The 19,523-nt window shown below is 50.6% G+C and overlaps 7 protein-coding genes across 7 annotated transcripts; 5 read left to right on the forward strand and 2 right to left on the reverse strand.

Moving 5' to 3' along the window:
• Positions 1–946: 946 nt before the first annotated feature.
• Positions 947–2,935, forward strand: TRIVIDRAFT_61412 (uncharacterized protein; the record flags this gene model as incomplete). Its single annotated transcript, XM_014103357.1, has 5 exons — positions 947–1,150; positions 1,209–1,309; positions 1,389–1,724; positions 1,789–2,429; positions 2,571–2,935. The coding sequence occupies 5 exons, from the start codon at positions 947–949 to the stop codon at positions 2,933–2,935; spliced, it is 1,647 nt and encodes a 548-aa protein (XP_013958832.1).
• A 2,238-nt stretch (positions 2,936–5,173) lies between these two features.
• On the forward strand, positions 5,174–6,392 carry TRIVIDRAFT_71933 (uncharacterized protein; the record flags this gene model as incomplete). The annotated part of the gene is made up of 3 exons (XM_014103358.1): positions 5,174–5,494; positions 5,619–5,818; positions 5,891–6,392. The coding sequence occupies 3 exons, from the start codon at positions 5,237–5,239 to the stop codon at positions 6,195–6,197; spliced, it is 765 nt and encodes a 254-aa protein (XP_013958833.1).
• Positions 6,393–6,598: 206 nt separating this feature from the next.
• Positions 6,599–9,240, reverse strand: TRIVIDRAFT_71936 (uncharacterized protein; the record flags this gene model as incomplete). Its single annotated transcript, XM_014103359.1, has 6 exons — positions 6,599–7,855; positions 7,919–8,061; positions 8,133–8,680; positions 8,735–8,902; positions 8,972–9,089; positions 9,148–9,240. 6 exons carry the CDS (start codon positions 9,168–9,170, stop codon positions 6,648–6,650), a joined length of 2,208 nt encoding a protein of 735 aa, XP_013958834.1.
• Positions 9,241–9,631: 391 nt separating this feature from the next.
• Positions 9,632–11,561, forward strand: TRIVIDRAFT_229937 (uncharacterized protein; the record flags this gene model as incomplete). The annotated part of the gene is made up of 1 exon (XM_014103360.1): positions 9,632–11,561. One exon carries the CDS (start codon positions 9,706–9,708, stop codon positions 11,485–11,487), a length of 1,782 nt encoding a protein of 593 aa, XP_013958835.1.
• Positions 11,562–14,159: 2,598 nt separating this feature from the next.
• Positions 14,160–15,383, forward strand: TRIVIDRAFT_54511 (uncharacterized protein; the record flags this gene model as incomplete). The annotated part of the gene is made up of 3 exons (XM_014103361.1): positions 14,160–14,559; positions 14,621–15,192; positions 15,246–15,383. The coding sequence occupies 3 exons, from the start codon at positions 14,160–14,162 to the stop codon at positions 15,381–15,383; spliced, it is 1,110 nt and encodes a 369-aa protein (XP_013958836.1).
• A 194-nt stretch (positions 15,384–15,577) lies between these two features.
• TRIVIDRAFT_215638 (uncharacterized protein) lies at positions 15,578–16,326 on the reverse strand (the record flags this gene model as incomplete). Its single annotated transcript, XM_014103362.1, has 1 exon — positions 15,578–16,326. One exon carries the CDS (start codon positions 16,252–16,254, stop codon positions 15,892–15,894), a length of 363 nt encoding a protein of 120 aa, XP_013958837.1.
• Positions 16,327–17,069: 743 nt separating this feature from the next.
• Positions 17,070–18,444, forward strand: TRIVIDRAFT_30062 (uncharacterized protein; the record flags this gene model as incomplete). Its single annotated transcript, XM_014103363.1, has 3 exons — positions 17,070–17,266; positions 17,361–18,154; positions 18,224–18,444. 3 exons carry the CDS (start codon positions 17,070–17,072, stop codon positions 18,442–18,444), a joined length of 1,212 nt encoding a protein of 403 aa, XP_013958838.1.
• Between the last annotated feature and the right edge of the window lie 1,079 nt (positions 18,445–19,523).

Here is a 19,523-nt window from a genome sequence, read left to right on the forward strand (position 1 = left end):
GCCTGTGAGTATGCCTATTAGTCTGCCCAGCTCAGCCTATTGGGGGCGGCTTCTAGGCGTCATTGACGTCATTGAGAAACGTGCATACATGTAAAAAGCATGCACATTAATACTATTGCTCGGAGTTGAAATCTATACATCTTTTATCCTGTAAGAGAGAATACATGTAGCTTGAGTGAGATGCATATGTCCATTTATGCTCGTTTAGGCATTTCAGCCACCCCCAGGTTTTACAAAGTCCAAATGCGGAGTTCATCTACTCCACACGCCACAACCTTCAACTTCCCTACAAGTGCCTTGCAAACGCGATACTTGCTTTATCGTCTCATCAGTAATTGTTCAAGATATTATTAACAACGCTTGACATGACCATAATAGCCTGAAAATTCATCAAATCATCTTAAAAGCCGCTCTCACGCTCGTCTTCGGATTATATCGCTTCAGTGAGATTTATAATAACCCCGGAATAATACGAGACGATCTAAATCCAAAATCGGATGCTAAACGCGACTCGCAGCTACATTATTCAGCATCATCTACTCGATGAATTGCAGTTTGGCCTATCGATAGTGATGGATTTATCATATTTACTCAAGATTGCGTTCTTTTTGGATCATATTATTTTGATGAAAACGCCCTTGGGTTGACAAGGCAATGCGCTGATATAAATATCGCCCCTGGCTAAATGAGGACGGCCTGGGTGGGGGGGCTCACTAGCAACTCGTATATCGACACATCTCACCGTTTTGTTTTTGCGTGTCAGCTTTCATATACGCATCTCACAAGAGAGGTGTGTGTCTCCCGGTGTACGCGCTGCCATCTAGTTGCTGCAATCCCTACCTTTGCTCTCTGTCTAGGTAAAAACAAGGTTGTACTTCCCCGAGATTGAAGCTAGGGTTATCAACGCGATCGGCGGTTGTTGTAATTTGACTCAACTCCCATCAAGATGGGATCACCCAGTTCCAATGAAGAAGAGCCATTGGCATCTGCTCCTCCAACAGAGACGTCACCCCTTCTTTCCCAGCCTGGCCCTCGCAATGGCGTCTTGGGCAATGGCAACGATGTCGAAGATGGTAGTGTCGAGGCCAGACCGAAGAAACATCCCATGGCTGACAAGATGCACATTTTGCTTCCTGCCATTGGTGTTGGAGTAAGTACATGTAATCATCCCACTAGAGAAAACATGTTGACAAGACGTCTTCATCCAGGTCTATCTCGTGGCCGTCGACCAGCTCCTTGCCGTTGCGACATATGCCAAAATCGGCAGCGAGCTCAATGCGTTAAACAACACGAGTTGGATCGCCACCGCGTAAGCACGAACCTCACAAACTGATCTCCCGCCGAAATATGACAAGTGACAAAAGCTTCTAACGTAAAAATTTGACAAGATACTTCCTTACCCTCACAAGTTTTCAGCCGCTGTACGGAAAGCTCAGCGATATTTTTGGTCGAAAGGCGTGCCTCCTTTTCGCATACGCCGTCTTCGGCATCGGCTGCTTGGGGTGCGGCTTAGCCCAGAGCATGACGCAGCTTTGCGTCGCTCGAGCGATTGCTGGCATTGGTGGAGGAGGCATGAGTTCTGTTGTGTCGATTCTGCTTTCTGATATTGTCCCACTGCAGGAGCGCGGCGTCTGGCAGGGCTATATCAACGTGGTATATGCTGCTGGTACTTCAACTGGAGGCCCCCTGGGAGGACTCTTTGCTGATTCTCTTGGATGGCGATGGTGAGGGTGATCATGGCTTGAAGAGCTGAAAAGAGAGGTTGAACGTCGGCTAACATATCAACAGGTCATTCATGATTCAGGCCCCCTTGTGCCTGGTAGCCTGGGTTTCGGTATACTTCATCCTCGATCTTGAGCCTCCTTCAAAGGACCACTGGGTCGCCAAAGTTCGCCAGATTGATTTTCTAGGAGCCTTCACCCTCGTGCTCGCCGTTGTTTCTCTACTAACGGGCCTAGACTCGGGTCCTAACCTTGGATGGTCTCATCGCGTCACCATCATCTCCCTCAGTCTCACGCCTATCCTGTTTTCCCTGTTTCTATTCGTGGAGATGAAAATCGCCAAGCACCCATTTGCCCCGGGCCACATCATCCTCAGCCCAGACTTACTTCCCTGCTATATCGTCAACATGTTTGGCATGGCGGGTGAAATGGGCGTCATGTTCTTTGTGCCATTGTATTTCCAGGCCGTCGAGGGGCTAAGCGCCACGGCGAGCGGCTCTTTGCTTGTTCCTGCAACCATAGCCGGCGTGATGGCGTCTCTCGCCGGCGGCTGGGTCATCAAGAGGACTGGCAAGTTTTACTGGCCAACGGTTATTAGCTACGGCATCTTGTTTTTCTCAATGGTGCCGCTGATCGTTTCGGTGTGGTTCCGCTCACTGGTTGGATCCAATACCGCATTCGTCCTCTCGGCCATTGGCAACGGTGGTGGTATGTTTTATTTAATTTGTCCTTGACCTTCGCCCCGCCCCCACGCACTCTATGCTACCTCACATGTACATGGATGCTATCTACATACATTATATGCCATTTATACAACACCAGACTAACATTGATTACTCTCTCTCCAAGGCATAACTACCATCCTCATCGCTCTTCTTGCCAATGCAGCCACCGAAGACACCGCAGTGGCCATTGCCTGCTCGTATCTCTTCCGCTCGCTCGGCTCCAGCGTTGGCGTCGGTGCCAGCTCTGCCGTGCTCCAGCAGGTCCTGAGAACACAGCTAGCTTCCCGTATTGGAGACGATGCTGGTCAGATTGAAGAAAAGGTCCGCCAGAGCCTTGACGCTATCAAGGAGCTGCCACCGCTTGTGGCCGAACAGGTGCGCTCAAGCTATCAGATTGCTACAATTGGGTCCTTTGTGCCGTCAATCTTGTTTGGTCTTGTGTGTTTTACTGCTACGTTTTGGGTGAGGGAGAAGTCTCTCAAGAGGTAGATAAGGTACAGGATGGAAGACGATCTAGATTCCATCTTCGTATTGTTGCAGGCCGCAGAGCCATTGCATAGGTACACGTTTATAGTATAGAGGTAGTCCTTGGCAGCATCCATACATGTAATTAGTATTAGAATTCATTACATGTAGTAGATAAGGAAAGCCAGCTTCGTGTTTATCGTGTCGACGGCGCAACGCATGACCAATTGCCTAATGTTCACCAACAGCTCGCTACTACCTCGATAACGGCAACCAAAAGTCCGAATTACATGTGGCACTGCAATGCTCGTAATCACAAGCATACATATACGAAGCAGGTACGAGAATTGTCAATGCCCTGCCAAGTTGTGCTCCGAAAACCGGTGCTATTCTGCATCCCAGCAGCAGATCGGCACGGGCCCTCGCCAAGCGATTGCGCCTTGGAGCTCCAGCCTCTTCCCTTGATCCCGGCACAACGGCGCAAAATCTTGGCCAAATATTTTTTTTTTGTTATGGGCATTTTTCCCTCTTTGTGATGCTCCCCGGCACAGACGCCCGCCGTAGACGCACGTCTGTAGATGCAACCCTGACGATGGATACGGCTCTCCTTGTGTTTTGATTCTGATGCTGCACGATTGCGCAATGTCTTGGCCAGGGGGGTTCGGTCAATGGGCTTGAGTGATGCCTGGTGCCGAAATTCGGCCTCGAAAGGATGGCGATGAAGATCTGCATTTTGGGCCTTTTGATTTTTTGGTTCCTTTGTCCTTGCCATTATTCATCGCCCACTCACTTGCAGGACATACTCGCACATGTCTAAGCCACAAAAACAAAGGTGCGTAATCTTAATATTATGCTTCAATGGCAACATGTACTAGCCTAACCGCCTAGGTAATTGCCGCAGACACCAGACCTTAGCGAGCCGCGTTAGACAATGGAACTCCAAGTCAACTCTACCTGTACTCAGATATTACCCATCAAGTAGTATTTAGGCATTAGGGCAGTTGACGTTGAACCATCTCCCTACTACCTCAGTATCTAAGGCAATACTACATTACTCTGTACTACATATGTACTAACAAGGCAATACAAGGCAAGGGACTTCTAAATTCACGCCTCTCTCTTTTGCCCGTTTCTTTTTTTGTTTACCTACATGTAGGTACCTATTCTTGTAATACTTGCTACTAGTTGCCTAATTAGGTGCCCACTACCGTAGCGTCCTCCCAAAGTTCGATTCAATGCTCGGTACTTTCGAAACACCAAACGCCATTCTCTTAGGCTGCAGCCCAGCGGCAACGGCAAGGATTCACATGCTCCTTCGCCGAGTCACCTCTACACGCCCAGCCCACGACACATGCCCAGCATCTGTCCGTACTCGGTACCCAAACCAAGCAGCATGAGACGCTAATCAGATCGGGCCAATTTACCCCGCGCCGCCTATATTTGTTCCGGCGCCCTTTATCGCGAAGCTTTTTATCAAGCTTAGACGGGCCTTGGCGCCTCAATCCAGAAGGTCGCAAGGCGTGCGATATCCATCGCGACCCAAGATCGGGCTCGGAAGCAACTGACGGATACGGCAGGCTGTTGAGCTTCGAAACTGCCGGAGCCGGCCGATCGTTTGTTCTTGAACGGACGTGTGAGTTGTAGCATTGGGAGCTTGACGCGCTTATCTCTGTCTCTCTTACACGGACGGAGGTGTTTTGGGGCTTGTGTTTGAGCTGTGCTCCTGTTAGCTCATGTTGTTTTGATTTTGATTTGTTTAGTGTTTATTTATTTATAATTAAGTTTACTCCTTTAGTGTTAGTCATGTAGTATTGTCGTCGTCATATCATATGTCTAGCCTTGTCCTGCCGGTGACCAGGCGTCTATTTCTCATTTCAGGTCTATCCAATCCGTCTCTCTGTCCGCATGCACGGTCTTGCATGGCCAGTCTCCAGCCAGTAGGATTTTGACGTGCGATGCCATCATCGTCGCCTTCTGTTTCTGGCCTCCCCTTCTCTCAGCTTGGATCTTTTGCGAACCCTAGCAATTGGCCTTTATTGTAATCTCCCTTTAGGAAGGAGATGCCTTCATGCGGCGCCATCTGGCACTTGGGCCTCGGTCTGCGATTGGGGAATCCATCCAACGTCGTAGTATTGGGCTGGGCTGTGCTTGATACGCATCTAACTGGTTATCATGTCTGCCTTGGATGATCTTGTTGAAGGTGTATATAAATAAGGGGGACGGCTCCCCTCGACTCGACTTGGAGAATCACCACAGTTCACCACTTGAATTCCATCCAAAGCCCTCTTCTCCCTACCTTAGAAGACCAAGCTTCCATCACTCGCAATGGCTCCCGTTTCCCAGGTTGTCTCAGCTCTTATGCTGCCCGCTCTCGCTCTGGGAGCTGCCATTGAGCCCCGCGGCGCTGATATCGTTGGAGGAACTGCCGCTGCTCTCGGCGAGTTCCCCTACATCGTCTCTCTGTCCACCCAGGGCTCTCACTTCTGCGGTGGTGTTTTGGTCAACGCCAACACCGTCGTCACCGCTGCCCACTGCTCCGTCGACTTCACTGCCTCGCAGGTCAAGGTCCGCGCCGGTACTCTTGTAAGTTGGCTCGCCCCTTCTATCACCTTAGCATGAGGAGCACAATTTGCTCGCTTTCTGTTCTCTTATCATATCCCACCCTGGAAGAATGTCAGTCATGATACTAACAACACCGTCGTTATAGACCTGGGCTTCTGGCGGTACTCAAGTCGGTGTCTCCAAGATCATCGTGAACCCCTCTTACAACTCCCGCACCACCGACTTCGACGTTGCCGTCTGGAAGCTGGCCAGCTCCATCCCTCAGAGCTCCACCATTGGCTACGCCACCCTTCCTGCTGCTGGCTCTGACCCTGCTGCTGGCTCCATCGTCACCACCGCTGGCTGGTAAGCATGTCCCATATCTTATATCCTACACCTTTCACTTGACATGAGACCCAATGCTAACTGATTCAACAGGGGTACCACCTCCGAGGGCAGCTCGTCTCTCCCCGCCAGACTCAACAAGGTTTCCATCCCCGTCGTCTCTCGCGCCACTTGCCAGTCCGAGTATGGAAGGTCTGCTATCACCACCAACATGTTCTGTGCTGCTCAGGCTCAGGGTGGCAAGGACTCTTGCCAGGGTGACAGCGGCGGCCCCATCGTTGATGCCAACGGTGTTCTCCAGGGTCTCGTTTCTTGGGGCAACGGCTGTGCTGAGGCCGGATTCGCTGGTGTCTACAGCAGACTCGGCGCCCTTCTCAGCTTTGTCCAGGCCAACCTTTAAGCGCCTGTTAGGACAAACAAAAAAACCAAAAACCAAAAAAAATCTCGTCTTCTTAGCGGCAGAGATCCTGTTCTCTTCTTGATTGGTTAGGAAACCGGAGCTGTGGGCGAGTCCGGTTTCACAGCAGAAGGCCTTGGCCAAGTAGTTAGGGTAAATAGGATTTGAATTTAAAAAAAAAGGCATCTCACTGAAAACACACAAGACTCGTTTATTAAAGGGGCGCAGTATGAACTCTTTGTTGTGATCACTCTTTGTTGCGCCATAAATGTCGATCGAGTATATGATCCTGTTCACTTAAACAATTGCGTCATTCTATCAACCGCAGTCTCACGATATTTCAACCTATCCATGAGAACAAGAGAGAAGATTGACTTATCATGAGCATCGTGGAGCAAGACCTTAGTGGTAAATTAGAATTGTATCGTGATGAAAATATATCATACTATCTCGTTATTCCCCTTTTGCTCGCGGGGTTTGCATAGGCTCCATCCCAAAAATATCGCCAGAACTAAGAGGGTCTCTTTCATCCAACTCGGACGGTGCTTCTCCGAATAAAAACGCATTCTTTTCCCGGCTAACATTATTGTTACGTTTCTTTTGTTGAGCTGCAGGTGATTTTCCTATTGGAGGCGTTTGTGGAGGTCCAGACTCGCCCGGTTCTAGCATCCATGAGAATGAAGACTGTGCTATAGTCGATCTAGCAGGTATGGAGGCAGCCGCTGGAGCCTTGGGTTGGACTTCATTCAGCACCTCCTCTTTCTTAGTATCACTGTTTGTGGCTTCTGCTGCCTCAGAGAGAGGGTCTTGGATTTCTTCAGGCTTCTTTGTTTCGTCCAAAATTGAAGTTGCTTTCGTTTGGTTCAGAGCGGACGCATTCGTGCCAGAAGATTCAGGCGATAAAGGTTGGTTCTCTTTTTCAGCTGGCGGCGCTTTCTTGATTTCCTTATCCTCTCTTTTGTCGGCCGCAAGTTGGACTTCCTCAGAAGCAGGGGAGTCTACGGTCGGGATATCCATCGAGGCATCCTGCAGATATATCTGCACAAATTGGACTTTGGCTGCTGCAACTTCGATCATGTCAAGGCTTCTAGCCTTATCTTCAAGATTAGACAGAGATAGGGCCCTCAGGCTCATGACGGTCTCTTCGAGCAGGCTTGCTAGTTGGTCGTTTCGTCTCTGCATAACAGCCAATGCCTTGGCTGCGCCATCGTCGGCCAGGACGACTCTCGGATATGGTGAAGAGAGACCTTCGTTTAGTCCCTGCATATTTCTTTTTATTTCACCAACGGCATCCCGTAACGCTTGGTTGATTCCCAACTTTTCGCTCTTCTCTAACACGCCCTGAATCATATTTTCCACTCCACCCTGTTGCTGAAGAAATTTTGATGGCGAGCGGATTGGTGACCTCAAACCAAAGCCCTTTCTGCGAATTGAATCAAGTCCAGAGAGGGGTGAGCTAATGCGTTCAGCAGGCTCGGGGCTCTTCGGAACCTTGGGAAGTCTTCCTGAATACTTCTTGATCAGGGTTGCTCCCCCGAGTGCATTCATGTGATCGCGGAGATAGAGTGCATCATCGACGAAAGTATGAGGTCCATGCAACTGAGCAGGGGGTGGGTACTTAAGAAGTAGTTGCAGGCAAACAGAATAGTCGGATTCTAACACTAGATTGAATTGGTCAGAATAACGAATTAGGGACTTTTACGAGCGAACAAAAGATAACTCACATTGCCAGCGGATTCGCAGCAGCATGGCGCAACAAATGAGGTCTATAAGGTCTAACGTAGGATCGACGGCCAAAATTGTATCCCAAAGCACAAGAAACTGGTTGAAAGGAAATTCTCGGCTGAATAAAAGTCGGATCCAGCGGCTAGTAAATAGATTAGCATTCATGTAGGAGAAAGTCGGTTACCAAAATTGATGAATAGTTCTCGCACTCACATTAAAAATATTTGGGGAAGTATCTCTATACTCGTAAGATGTGCTGCTAGTTCGGGATCAATCTTTTGTAAGCAGACTTCGTGAATGAATTTGCTCCGCTCGACAATGGCAGAGCTTTGCTCGGGAAACCGAGATTGTGATGGGCCGTCAGTCGGTGGGCTTGGATTTGGTACATCTTTGACTTCGTAAAACGACTGAGCGTGCTCCATCAACTGAGAAAATAAGATAAAGGTATCATGCTCAATGAACGACAGGTCGATGGTTTCGAGCATCAGCTCCTCAAGGTCATTTTCGTCATCACTGGCGGAGGTGGATGCTCGATCCAGGGCATCTTGTTCGACGACGTGTAATATAGGGGCCAGGAGTTCATGCATTCCCTGTCGATAACCACCCCTATTTGGATTCTCCTTGCAGTAGACAAAGAGTATATCCAGAATCATGCGCTGCATATAGTCTTCATGATAGTTTGCTTCATCCGGAAGTCTTTGAACGTCTTGCAAGATTTCTGCTCTAATAACTTCATCTTCGCGGACAGTATTCCAAGGGGACTTTAAATGTTAGAGCCCATCGAGTCCATGTCTAGGCCGGAGGTTCCCACTCACTTTAGGATCATCGGCCAAAGGGTCAATGGTGAGCTCAGTGAGAGCCTCAGGGTGGTTTATGAACTTGAGAAAGTGATCACGACGTTCGCCATATAGCTCTCTCTTCTCGCGGAGAGATTGAGACCAGATTAACATGGTATCGTCACCATCTTTGGACAGAAGAAATGCCTTTCCGTAGCAAGTCAGCATTAGACCCCCATCCCCAGACATAGACGTTACATGCGTAAGCAGACTCACCTTCCAGCAGACAGAACGACAGCCCGATAAGCAAGGGCTCGAGGGGCCGTTATGGCGGACCGCATTCTGTAAGTCCTCAACGCTTGCGCAGTGCGTCTGAGTTGCCTGCCATCTTGCTCTTCAGGAGCAGTCAGTTGGCGGCTCTTGACATTCATTGTGTGAGACCCAATACTCACTGCGTCTCTGCAAGAGATCTCATCCTGACGAGGGTCCTGGCGAGTAAGGCTAAGCAATGAATCTCATCGACATGGCACGCTCACTTCCAGCTCTGAGGTGAGTCTATCGCCGCATCGGGAATACCAAATTAGTGAATATTACGCAGTCCACGATATCTCACAAGGTCCAGCTGAGAGCGAGAAGAATGAGAGGGCTGTGGAAGTACGGCGCAATAGCCCCGCACGTGGGCACCTCGGATGTACAGGTACATGCATACTCAGCTGCCACGGATCGCTGTAGGCGGGTGGCTAGCGCTATATCCCGGCTCCGGTACACCAATGCCGCGCTCCAAATGGCCCGCAGAGGCGTTTTGTGCATAGGTCCTACTACTTGGGCTCTCCAGCCGCGTCCTCCGCTTACTTAACTCCTGTCCATACGGATACGCTCATCTCAAGCTACCGCAGATTGCTCGCATATGTACAAGTAGAATCGCGTCCATCCCTGCAACCGATATCAAGAAGCAGTTGTTTGTCTCTTCTCGGCAGTTACAAGGAGCATGCATCTTGAGATTTGCCAGAATGTCGGCTGATTTGTTTGCCGAATTTGCCAACAGCAATCCGCCCCCTCCACAACAACCAATTCCGCCAGCCGCATCTCAGACTCAGCAAAGCAAGCCCGCGGTCAGGGACCCCTTTAGCTTTGGCTTCAACGACTTCACAACAGCAGCAGCCTCGCCAATTGAGAGATGGCCTCCAATCCAATCCCAGCCGAGCGGAGCTATCAGTTGGGCTACTTCACCAGCACTTCCGCAGACTGCGCCAGCACCACAGGCATTCGATGATGCTGATGACGATGGCTGGGGAGACTTCGAGACGGCAAAGCCTACTCCGCCAGCAGCTACAATCAGCAAGTCGTCCGATCCGTTTGGAGGGTTTTCCGCTCCATATAAGGGGCCTGAGATTGGAAATCGGCCTTTCCGGGCCCCCTCCATCGATATCATGACCAATACCTTGGTTGATGTCCAAGCAAATAGGCCCAACGACACCGGCCTTTCATGGAACTCAACGCCAACCAATTCAAGGTTCTCTATGGCCTCGGCACCGACGGATTCCAACGTGCTCTTCGATGCCGATGATTTCGAGCTCCAGGAGCCGGATGTGGATGAGGATGATGATGAATTTGGTGATTTCGAAGCGGTGGCTCCAGCACCGATGCAGCCAAAGCAGAGCTCCACATCCAAACCCGCGTCTTCCATCAACTCTGCACCGTTGCTAGACCTGCTCTCTCTTGACGACCCTCCGCAACAGCAGCAGCAGCCTGTTAAAAAGGTGGCTCACAAGCAGTCCCCTCCCCAGCTCCTAGGCGCACTAAGCTTTGGAGCTACATCAACACTTCCGAACCCACCAAAGTCACCATCGTTTCAGGAGCGAAACCCGTTCCCAGATCTTGGAATCAAGACAAGTGTAGTAGCTGCTGATACTGCCAAGAAAACACGTGATGCCCCGAAATCAGCAACACCAGTGACTGCTTGGCCAACAACCAAACATAAAGCAAAGTCATCAGTCGCCAAGAACTTCGATGATGATTGGGACGCGTGGGATGATACGCCTAGTGGAACTGGCAATAAGAAAGATGTTACCACTAGCATTCCTCAATCCGACGACTGGGGCTGGGACGCTGGCGATGACGGTGAATCCAACGCCATAAAGGCGAGCGATGATGACCCTCCCCCAACCAACGTTCCGCCGCCATCCGTCATCTTGTCTGCTTTTCCCAATCTCCTCAGTTCAGCGAACGCCTTTTTCAAGCCAATGTCTGGGCATAGTGCTTCGATAAAGCAACAGGTTCTTTCTAACCCCAAGGCAATACACTTTCTCCAAGGCTACATCCTCCTTGCCACGACTGCCGCTAGGGTAATTGCTGGTCGCAAACATAGGTGGCACCGGGACAAGATCCTGGCGAAAAGCATGTCTATCTCGGCTGCTGGCAGCAAGGGTATGAAGCTCGCGGGCGTCGACAAAACACAATCAGCTCGGGAAGACAGGGAGGCAGCAGATGTAGTAGCTGTATGGCGTGAACACGTGGGACGCGTACGATCTGCCGTCGCGGCTGCCAACACTGAAGGCAAGCTCAATCTCAAGGTGCCCGAGCTGAGCGAGAATATGCTGGTCCAAACTGCCAAGACGGTGCCGGCGGGACCTAAACCATGTATAATATGCGGTCTGAAGAGAGAAGAGAGAGTGTCAAAGGTTGACTATGATGTAGAGGACAGCTTTGGGGAGTGGTGGGTTGAGCACTGGGGCCACAGAGCTTGTAAGAACTTTTGGGTAGAGCATGAGCAGAAATTACGACAGCGTTGATGGATGAGTCATGCAGTGGTAATTCGTTATTCATCATATTTATAGAGTTATACAGCATAATATTGATAGCATTTACTTGGTACTTGCCAGCATTGAACCTATTATATGAAGCTACGGCTGACGGCAAGCTTGCAGAGATGGGTGGTACAATATAATGCGACAACGGACTGAACGAAAGGGCAAGCGGCTTCTAATTTGGATGCAAAAAGGCTGCAAAAAGGCTTAGTTTACAAATGATAACACGTAAACCCTGGAATATACATAGAAAGAAGCTTATAAAAGAATCTATTAGCCATGTCTTTTTTCTGCATTCTGCCATGCGTGTTCAATGCCTTACGGTACCCGCCAGCTGATATCGAGGCAGCTCCGGAAATTGCGGATTAGGTGTCTTTGCTGACATCGTCCCATTGTGATATGATGAGACAGGGGACAATGCAGCATTGGCTATTTGGAATTTGACAGGAGAAGCCCTGATGCACAGCATGAGAAATATCATCCCCGCCATCGATAAGGTATCGAAATGTACAAGCGTTCAACAAGCGAGGGCTGCTGTATACCTAGCAAACAGCTCCTCCGCAGCTACCACTTAATGTTTCTCGCTTGCACATACTTTCTAGCTGTCCGCGGTATCTAAATAGGGCTATTGCAGACCAAAGTGGTGCTACAGTTAGTATTGCGCTCAATCGAAATATCCTAAGCAGATCTCCAGACGGACACAAGTTTCAACGGCATCATGCCTTTACTGTAAGCATAAGCCGCATGTATCGCCAATGTCCAGACTCGACAGCAGGCGTAGAGTTTGCCCCATTGCAAACACCTCCAGCAAAACGATTGGTGTAGGTGTAGGCTCTGCGGCCGTGAATGGTCGCTTATACGGCTGCTGCGCGCCAAGGAGGAGTAGCTGAGCCGGTCTCGACGCTGATTGCCCACAAGATGGAAGGGTAGGGATTGAGAGCGCCACTATCAACTAGGCTTGCTGCAGCGAGTGCACTGCATGAAAGTCAAGGGAGGGAAACCGGGATCTCGTTGGATTTCATTTAGTAACTTTGCGTCACACCAGCAAACTTGACAAAGTGCCGGTTTGCTCTGCAGAGAGGGCATTTGGAAAGCTGCAGGGTGGGTGATTTGGGTCCTCAAGAGTGCATACATGTATAGACATATCTGAGTGACTCGGGCGAGAATAAATAGTCTGTTACTAAAATTGTGTTGTATTGGAAGGTAATAATTCGAGTAATGGTAAATGGCATGCATGCATCCGCCTAGCTCAACAGGTATCAATGATGGTGTTTAAAGTCTTCCATGTGAAAACGCATGGAGAATGAGGATGTGCCAAAATCTGGGGGCGCTGCTCACTCCACTTCCGCTTTAGGCAAGAAGACCTAGAAACCTCTTCTGAGAAAAGCTGGATCGCGTGGCAGACGATACCAGAAGAAGACGCTGTCATACTTCCCCGGCAGCATGCACGCAGGCAAGAAACAAGGTACAGCCCAGGTAGTGCCGGGTACTGCCCTTTCCAGTCACCTCCAGGCCCACCTAGCAGCAACAATGAAGGGCGCCTAGTCGAGAGGAGCGCATGTACCAAGTACCGCGCCTGCAAATTTACTGCATGCCTATACATCATTCCGGGCATCAGAAGCGTGGCCGTTCCTGGTGCACCGTTTGTCTCCGATTTTTTCGCTTTGCCTTCCCATTCCTTTCTGCTTTGAGGTCTAGCATAGCAGGTCCAAACGCTCCAGCGCGCTGGGCTTGCTAGTGGCCACGGCAGTGACAGCTGCAGCGGCGACAGCGCCCACAGCTTAGCGCTCGCCGTGCTAAAGCTGTGCTGTGCTGCGCTGTGCTTGTTTTCCAGGTTCCCATGTGTCCGGCGCTTTCTCCCTCCTTCACCTCTGCCTCCCCACCTGACTTTCTCTCGGCTCCCCCTCCAGAGCTCTCTCTCACCTTGCCTCCAGTCTCAATCCCCGTCTCTCTCTCTCTTCCTCTCTCACATCTCCTCATCTCTTCCCGCCTCTACCCTTTTCTCGCACTCTCGCCTCCCTACGAATTTCCTTCCCACCCTCCGTCTTCCGACTCCCCCTGCGCACTTCCTTGCCCTTGGAGACCGGACCTTGTCGCGTTTCTCACTGCACCTTCGCACTCGCACGCCCACTCGCCTCTCGACCCCGCCAAATCCCTGCCAACACCACACACAAAAAAAAGAGTCTGGCAACGCATTCGACGCCTTGCCAATTGCCAACTTCGTACCGCCGCCTCGCTCCCTCTCATCCTCTCATCCTCTCATCCTCTCAACGTTCGCGCAGCTTCCAGCTTCTCGAAAACTAATCGGTAAGTATATCACATGCTCTCCCTGCCGTTGCTTGGTGATGGCACTCGGCCTCATTTCAAATCCGCCGCGGTTGCGGCAGTCCCGCATGCCGCCGTCAACAGGCGGCCAACAGTCTTCGACGCAGGTTGCGTCACAGATGGTCCAGCTATGCGCGCGCGGCCTTGCGCGGCCTACGCGGAACCTCGGGCAGCTCTGCTTCCAACTTTTTATATGCCGTGAGCTTCGGAGCTGACATCTACCAGTTAGTTTTGAGAGCGGTTTCTGATTCCCTACCTTGTTATCAAAACTTCCGTCGCATCCACCTCATCTCCCCCGTCTCTTCTTCACCCACCCCTCCTACGCAACAATCATGTCGGCCTCCCAAGATATCCTTTCGTCCAATGGCGGCGATATCGTGGACTCTTTGGACCAGCTGAAGATGGACGAGCGACTTGGCCCCGACGGCGAGCTCGCCCCTAAGACGGACGAAGAATATGCCCAGGCTCAGCTCACCTTGCGCGCCATTGTTTCCTCCAAGGAAGCTGGTGTTATCATTGGAAAGGGCGGCAAGAATGTTGCTGACCTCCGTGACGAAACCGGTGTAAAAGCCGGTGTTAGTAAGGTCGTCCAGGGCGTTCATGACCGTGTCCTCACCATCACCGGTGGCTGTGATGCCATCTCTCGGGCCTACGCCATCGTTGCTAGAGCTCTTCTGGAGGGCGCACCCGCTGTCGGCATGGGTGGCGTCATTCAAAGCAACGGCACTCACCGTACGTATTCCTTCTCTTGACAACAAGCGCACTCGTTAACGTGAGGGAAACCAACGTATAGCTATCAAACTCCTCATCTCCCACAATCAGATGGGCACCATTATCGGTCGACAAGGTCTCAAGATCAAGCATATCCAGGATGTTTCCGGCGTCCGCATGGTTGCGCAAAAGGAAATGCTGCCCCAGTCAACCGAGCGTATTGTAGAGGTTCAAGGCACCCCCGAAGGCATCCAGCGAGCCATCTGGGAGATTTCCAAGTGCCTGGTTGATGACTGGCAGCGGGGCACTGGCACTGTGCTTTACAACCCTGTAGTCCGAACCCAACCCTCCGGCTCTGGAAGCCTGGGTGGCTCCGGCTATAACGGCGGCGGTCGTGGCGACTACGGAAGCCCTCGCGTGATGCGCACCGGAAACGGGGCCGACTTTAGCAATGGAGGCTCAAGGCCATTCAGCCGCCGCTCAGATTCCGACGCCGCAAACCGCGGTCCTCCAACCCACGACGAGAATGGCGAGGAAATTCAGACTCAGAACATCAGCATCCCCGCCGACATGGTTGGATGCATCATTGGTCGTGGTGGCAGCAAGATTAGCGATATTCGCAAGACTTCCGGAGCTCGCATCTCCATTGCCAAGGTAAGACTCAATGATGGGACGTCGTAATCACACCCAACTAACCATTGCCCTAGGCCCCCCATGACGAGACCGGCGAGCGCATGTTCACCATTATGGGCACTGCCAAGGCCAACGAGTCTGCACTTTTCTTGCTCTACGAGAACCTGGAGGCTGAAAAGATGCGTCGCAGTCAGATGCAAGACCAAGAGTAAACCAAGGACTCTCTAATAATGAGCACACTGGCTGTTGCCTCATGTTTCTCGTACCACTTGTGAATGAGCTGTATTTGGGCTGGATTTGGCGGATTAAGGGCGTCCAGATCTGGTTTGCCGCAAGGCTCCTCTTTCCCCCGCTGGAACAGGGACAGGATTTTTGAAGATTATGGTTCATCACCAAAAGCATTCAACGCAGCCACCGTCCTGTTTGTTGCGATTCCCCTCTTCCCCCCTTTCGTTTTCTCCTTACCCTTTTCCTTTCTCCCTCTTTACCTCTAGTTATGCTTTCTCACGTGTCATTTCTATCCCAACTGGCCCACCATCAGAACGATTCTATCTCTACTACCTGAGTTGATTCTCGCGCCGACTATGAGGCCACTGCACTTTTGCTACAGCGGCTCAGCTTCATCCGAAGATGACGATTACGCGAGCAGGGCTCATTCGGTGTCTGCAATTCGACACGATATGGACTCATCAATTTTTCTTACCACCTCGACCTTCCGACTCACACGCCGTTGTTTTCCTCCCTCAACCACGAAGCTGTGCTCGCAATCGGCCTGCCATAAATTGACATCACTCTTATCCCACGCCTCCTTCCGAGATTAATGGATTCAAAGACATCGATACAGCCGAGTCGAAGTTGCGGCTTGGGACAGCCAGTGCCGCTTATGGGCATTGTGACCTCGCTCTTCGGCGGCCACTCCATCATGATCACTCTCTTCTCAACTCTTTGCTCCGCGATCCTTGTGTCATCTTTAGTCCGGAAAAACAAAAAGAATCTTACCTTACCAACCAAAAACACACCAATCCTCTTACTTTTACCATCGCTGCGCGACGACGGATATGTAAACATGGCGTTAACACACATATCGTCTTCCACTCATGCCCTCTATCCTCGCTGCTGTTCTCTCTGACAGTGGATGACGACTCTCTCTTTCTCTTTTTTTTCAAGCAGGAATCAGGCAATACCCCGTAGCGTGCACGAAAGGCATGCTATGCGCATGAAACAGATCTGGGATTGGGGATGTCTAGATAATAGTGCATCTAGTCAGTCGTTGAGCAAGAGACTGAAATATATTTGGACGCAAACTGATTTGCCTGTGACTTTTGTCTGATGTTTTTCTGTGCAGTCTGTGTTACTGTTTCCATATTTTTATTAAAACCAACCGTGAAATGCCATGACCATAAATCTCAGCATCATGTCTGCAAATCGTAGTGTTCCAGAGCTGTTGGATTATTCTGTACAGTACATGTGAAATACCTGTGAAGTAAGGGAGCAATGCGCCTCTCAGAGCCCCTAACCAGAACCGGAAAGTTGCCTTCCGGTAAGCGGCAGGCGCACCCCCACCAGCCTCAGGGTCCTCCTTCCTTCCCCAGACGTCAGAGCGCCGCCATGGCTGCGAGATGATGCCAACTTGTCAACTTTTCAATTTCTGCTGCAACACTCGCTTGCATATATATTCGGCAAAATTGACGTCGTCATTCCTTTTTTCCCCCCTTGTTGTTATTTCTTTCTTTCTCATTTCTTTTCCCGCCGTTATATCTCACTCTACTTCCTTCATCCCTTCTCTACGCAGTCGCATCTTGTCATTGCCGCTATTTTTCGACGATTCGACATTGCAGTCGCAATCGCAATTTACCCCGTTGCGCACATCGGCGACGCGCTCCCCCGATCTCTGAACCATGGCGCGCACAAAGCAGGTAGCCGTGAAACGCGAGGAGTCGTCTGAGTTCTTCAACAAGCAATCTGCGGAGTGGGAGAATGCCAATGGAAAGGAGTCCAAGGCGACGAATGGGCACGCGGCGCCATCAAAGTCGGCGCAGGGCGAGGCCGGCTTGGTGCAGCTTGTGACTGCGGTTGCGGGCATCTACGCTTCCTTGTAGGTTTTTGGTTTCTGCGAGAAGTTGAGATGAGATGGAACGATTTCTCTCCTCTTTGGACAGTTCTGCTAACGCGCGCGCGGCGCAAAATAGCTTGACGTGGGCGTACCTCCAGGAGAAGTTGACGACCAAGGCGTACGGCCCAGCCGACGCACCAGAGGTCTGGCATTTCCCCGTTTTCCTCAACACGATCCAGTCGCTCTTTGCGGCCGCCGTCGGCTTCGTCTATCTCTTGGCCTCGACTCCGAAAGGCGCAGCCGTGCCGCCCATCTTCCCGTCGCGTCGCATCCTCGGCCCGCTCGCGCTCGTCGCAATCACCAACAGCCTGGCCAGCCCCTTTGGCTACGCCAGTCTTGCGCACATCGACTACATCACCTTTTTGCTGGCAAAGAGCTGCAAGCTTCTCCCCGTCATGTTCCTCCACATTACAATCTTCCGGAAGCGCTACCCCATCTACAAGTACCTGGTCGTGGCCGCCGTTACAGCTGGCGTCGCTGTTTTCACCCTTCACTCAGGCCGCAAGCATAAGAAGTCCACCCGGTCTGAAGAGGCAAACGTCTCTTGGGGCTTGCTGCTGCTCGGCATCAACCTCCTCTTCGATGGCCTCACCAACAGCACGCAGGATTACATCTTCCAGACGTTTCGCCCGTTCACCGGGCCGCAGATGATGTGCGCCAACAACATTATGAGCACCGTTGTCACGTCCTTGTACCTCCTCGGCAGCCCTGCGCTCGTCTCGACCGGTGTTGGGGAGTGGCTCGGAATGGACGTCGCTGGTAGTGCTGGCGAGTTAAATGCGGCCATTGAATTCATGACCAAGTATCCCGCTGTGTGGAAGGATGTTTTGGGCTTTGCAGCTTGTGGTGCCCTCGGCCAAGTCTTCATCTGTATGTTTACCCAACCACTCAATTGCCGTAAACAGAATCTTTCGTGCTAACACCTTTTCCCTCCTTTAGTCTACACTCTCTCCACATTCTCGTCCGTCTTGTTGGTCACCGTCACTGTAACCCGCAAGATGTTTACCATGATCCTCTCCGTCGTTGCCTTTGGCCATCGTCTAACCCAGATGCAGTGGCTCGGAGTCACCCTCGTCTTTGGCGGCATTGGCGTCGAGGCTGCTATTGCTAGGAAGGAAAAGATGGCCAAGGAAGCCGCCAAGGCGAAGAAATCCTCATAAACCAAAGACCATGATAGAAACAGATTTCTGCCTTTTTCTTTTCAAAAAAGTACATATATACTACAGTGGGAAACGTCGCTTGATGGGATGGCCACGTACATACACATATAGCCCTCGACGTTTGGATAGTTTGCTTCTTTTTACAATATGGCGTTTGTTGGAATCCTCTAGAATAGCCCTGGTGTGACAGGGACTTGATAGAATGAATAGAAATTAAATGGCACCAAAAGCAAAGAGAGCAGCAACAAGTATTAGGGGATAGATGTTTTGATTTAAAATCTGTTTAGTTTTTTTCTTCTTTTTTTCTTCTTTTTCCCTCTTCTTCTTCTTCCTACCCATACCCTTTTACCCTCTCCTCCTCCATCGTGGTATCTTTCTCTCTTCGTCTCTTCATCGTCGAGGCTCTTATGACCTCTCCATTTCTCTCCACTGAAGACCTGCTTCCAACGTCATCCTACCCTCTCTGGAGTCCCCCCTTGATTTCCTTAAATGTATACCAAAATTCCGAGGGTTGGAAAAAAAAAACATGCCGACAAAAAAACCAAGTACTCCCCTTCACATACCCAAGTTTTGCTGTTATCCAACAGCTGATCCTTGATAAAAACAAACAAACGAGCGAGTTATATAAACACAAGAAAAAACACAAATATGATAAGTACATGGGGAAATAGAACATGTTTGGTGCTATGTGCAAAGAGGCTATGAATGTTTTTCTTTTTTTCCCTTTTCCCTGCCTCTTGTCTCTCAGGAGGAGATGTTCCCTTTTGAGCTTTAGGCCGGCCATTAACAGAACCGGGAGGCAGGTAAAGAGATAAGACGCCGATAAGGAGCAAGTAAATCAAGCCACGAAGGGCTGGCTGTTTGATTCGCACGAGCCAGGTATATCATGGGCGCTCCCTCTCCAACGCGTGTAGTTGATAAATCGATGGCTCTGTTGTACACCGTTGAACGCCTGAAAATGCCATAGAAAACCCACGAAAGTGGGGGAGAGCCGATAGCCAAGATCTCATATAGATCATATTTTTTGTAGCAGGGAACCCAGGCTTCACCAATTTCCTTCTAAGACAATGTGTTTTGTA

Source organism: Trichoderma virens (genome assembly GCF_000170995.1).
Source record: "Trichoderma virens Gv29-8 chromosome Unknown TRIVIscaffold_4, whole genome shotgun sequence".
Classification (NCBI taxonomy): domain Eukaryota; kingdom Fungi; phylum Ascomycota; class Sordariomycetes; order Hypocreales; family Hypocreaceae; genus Trichoderma; species Trichoderma virens.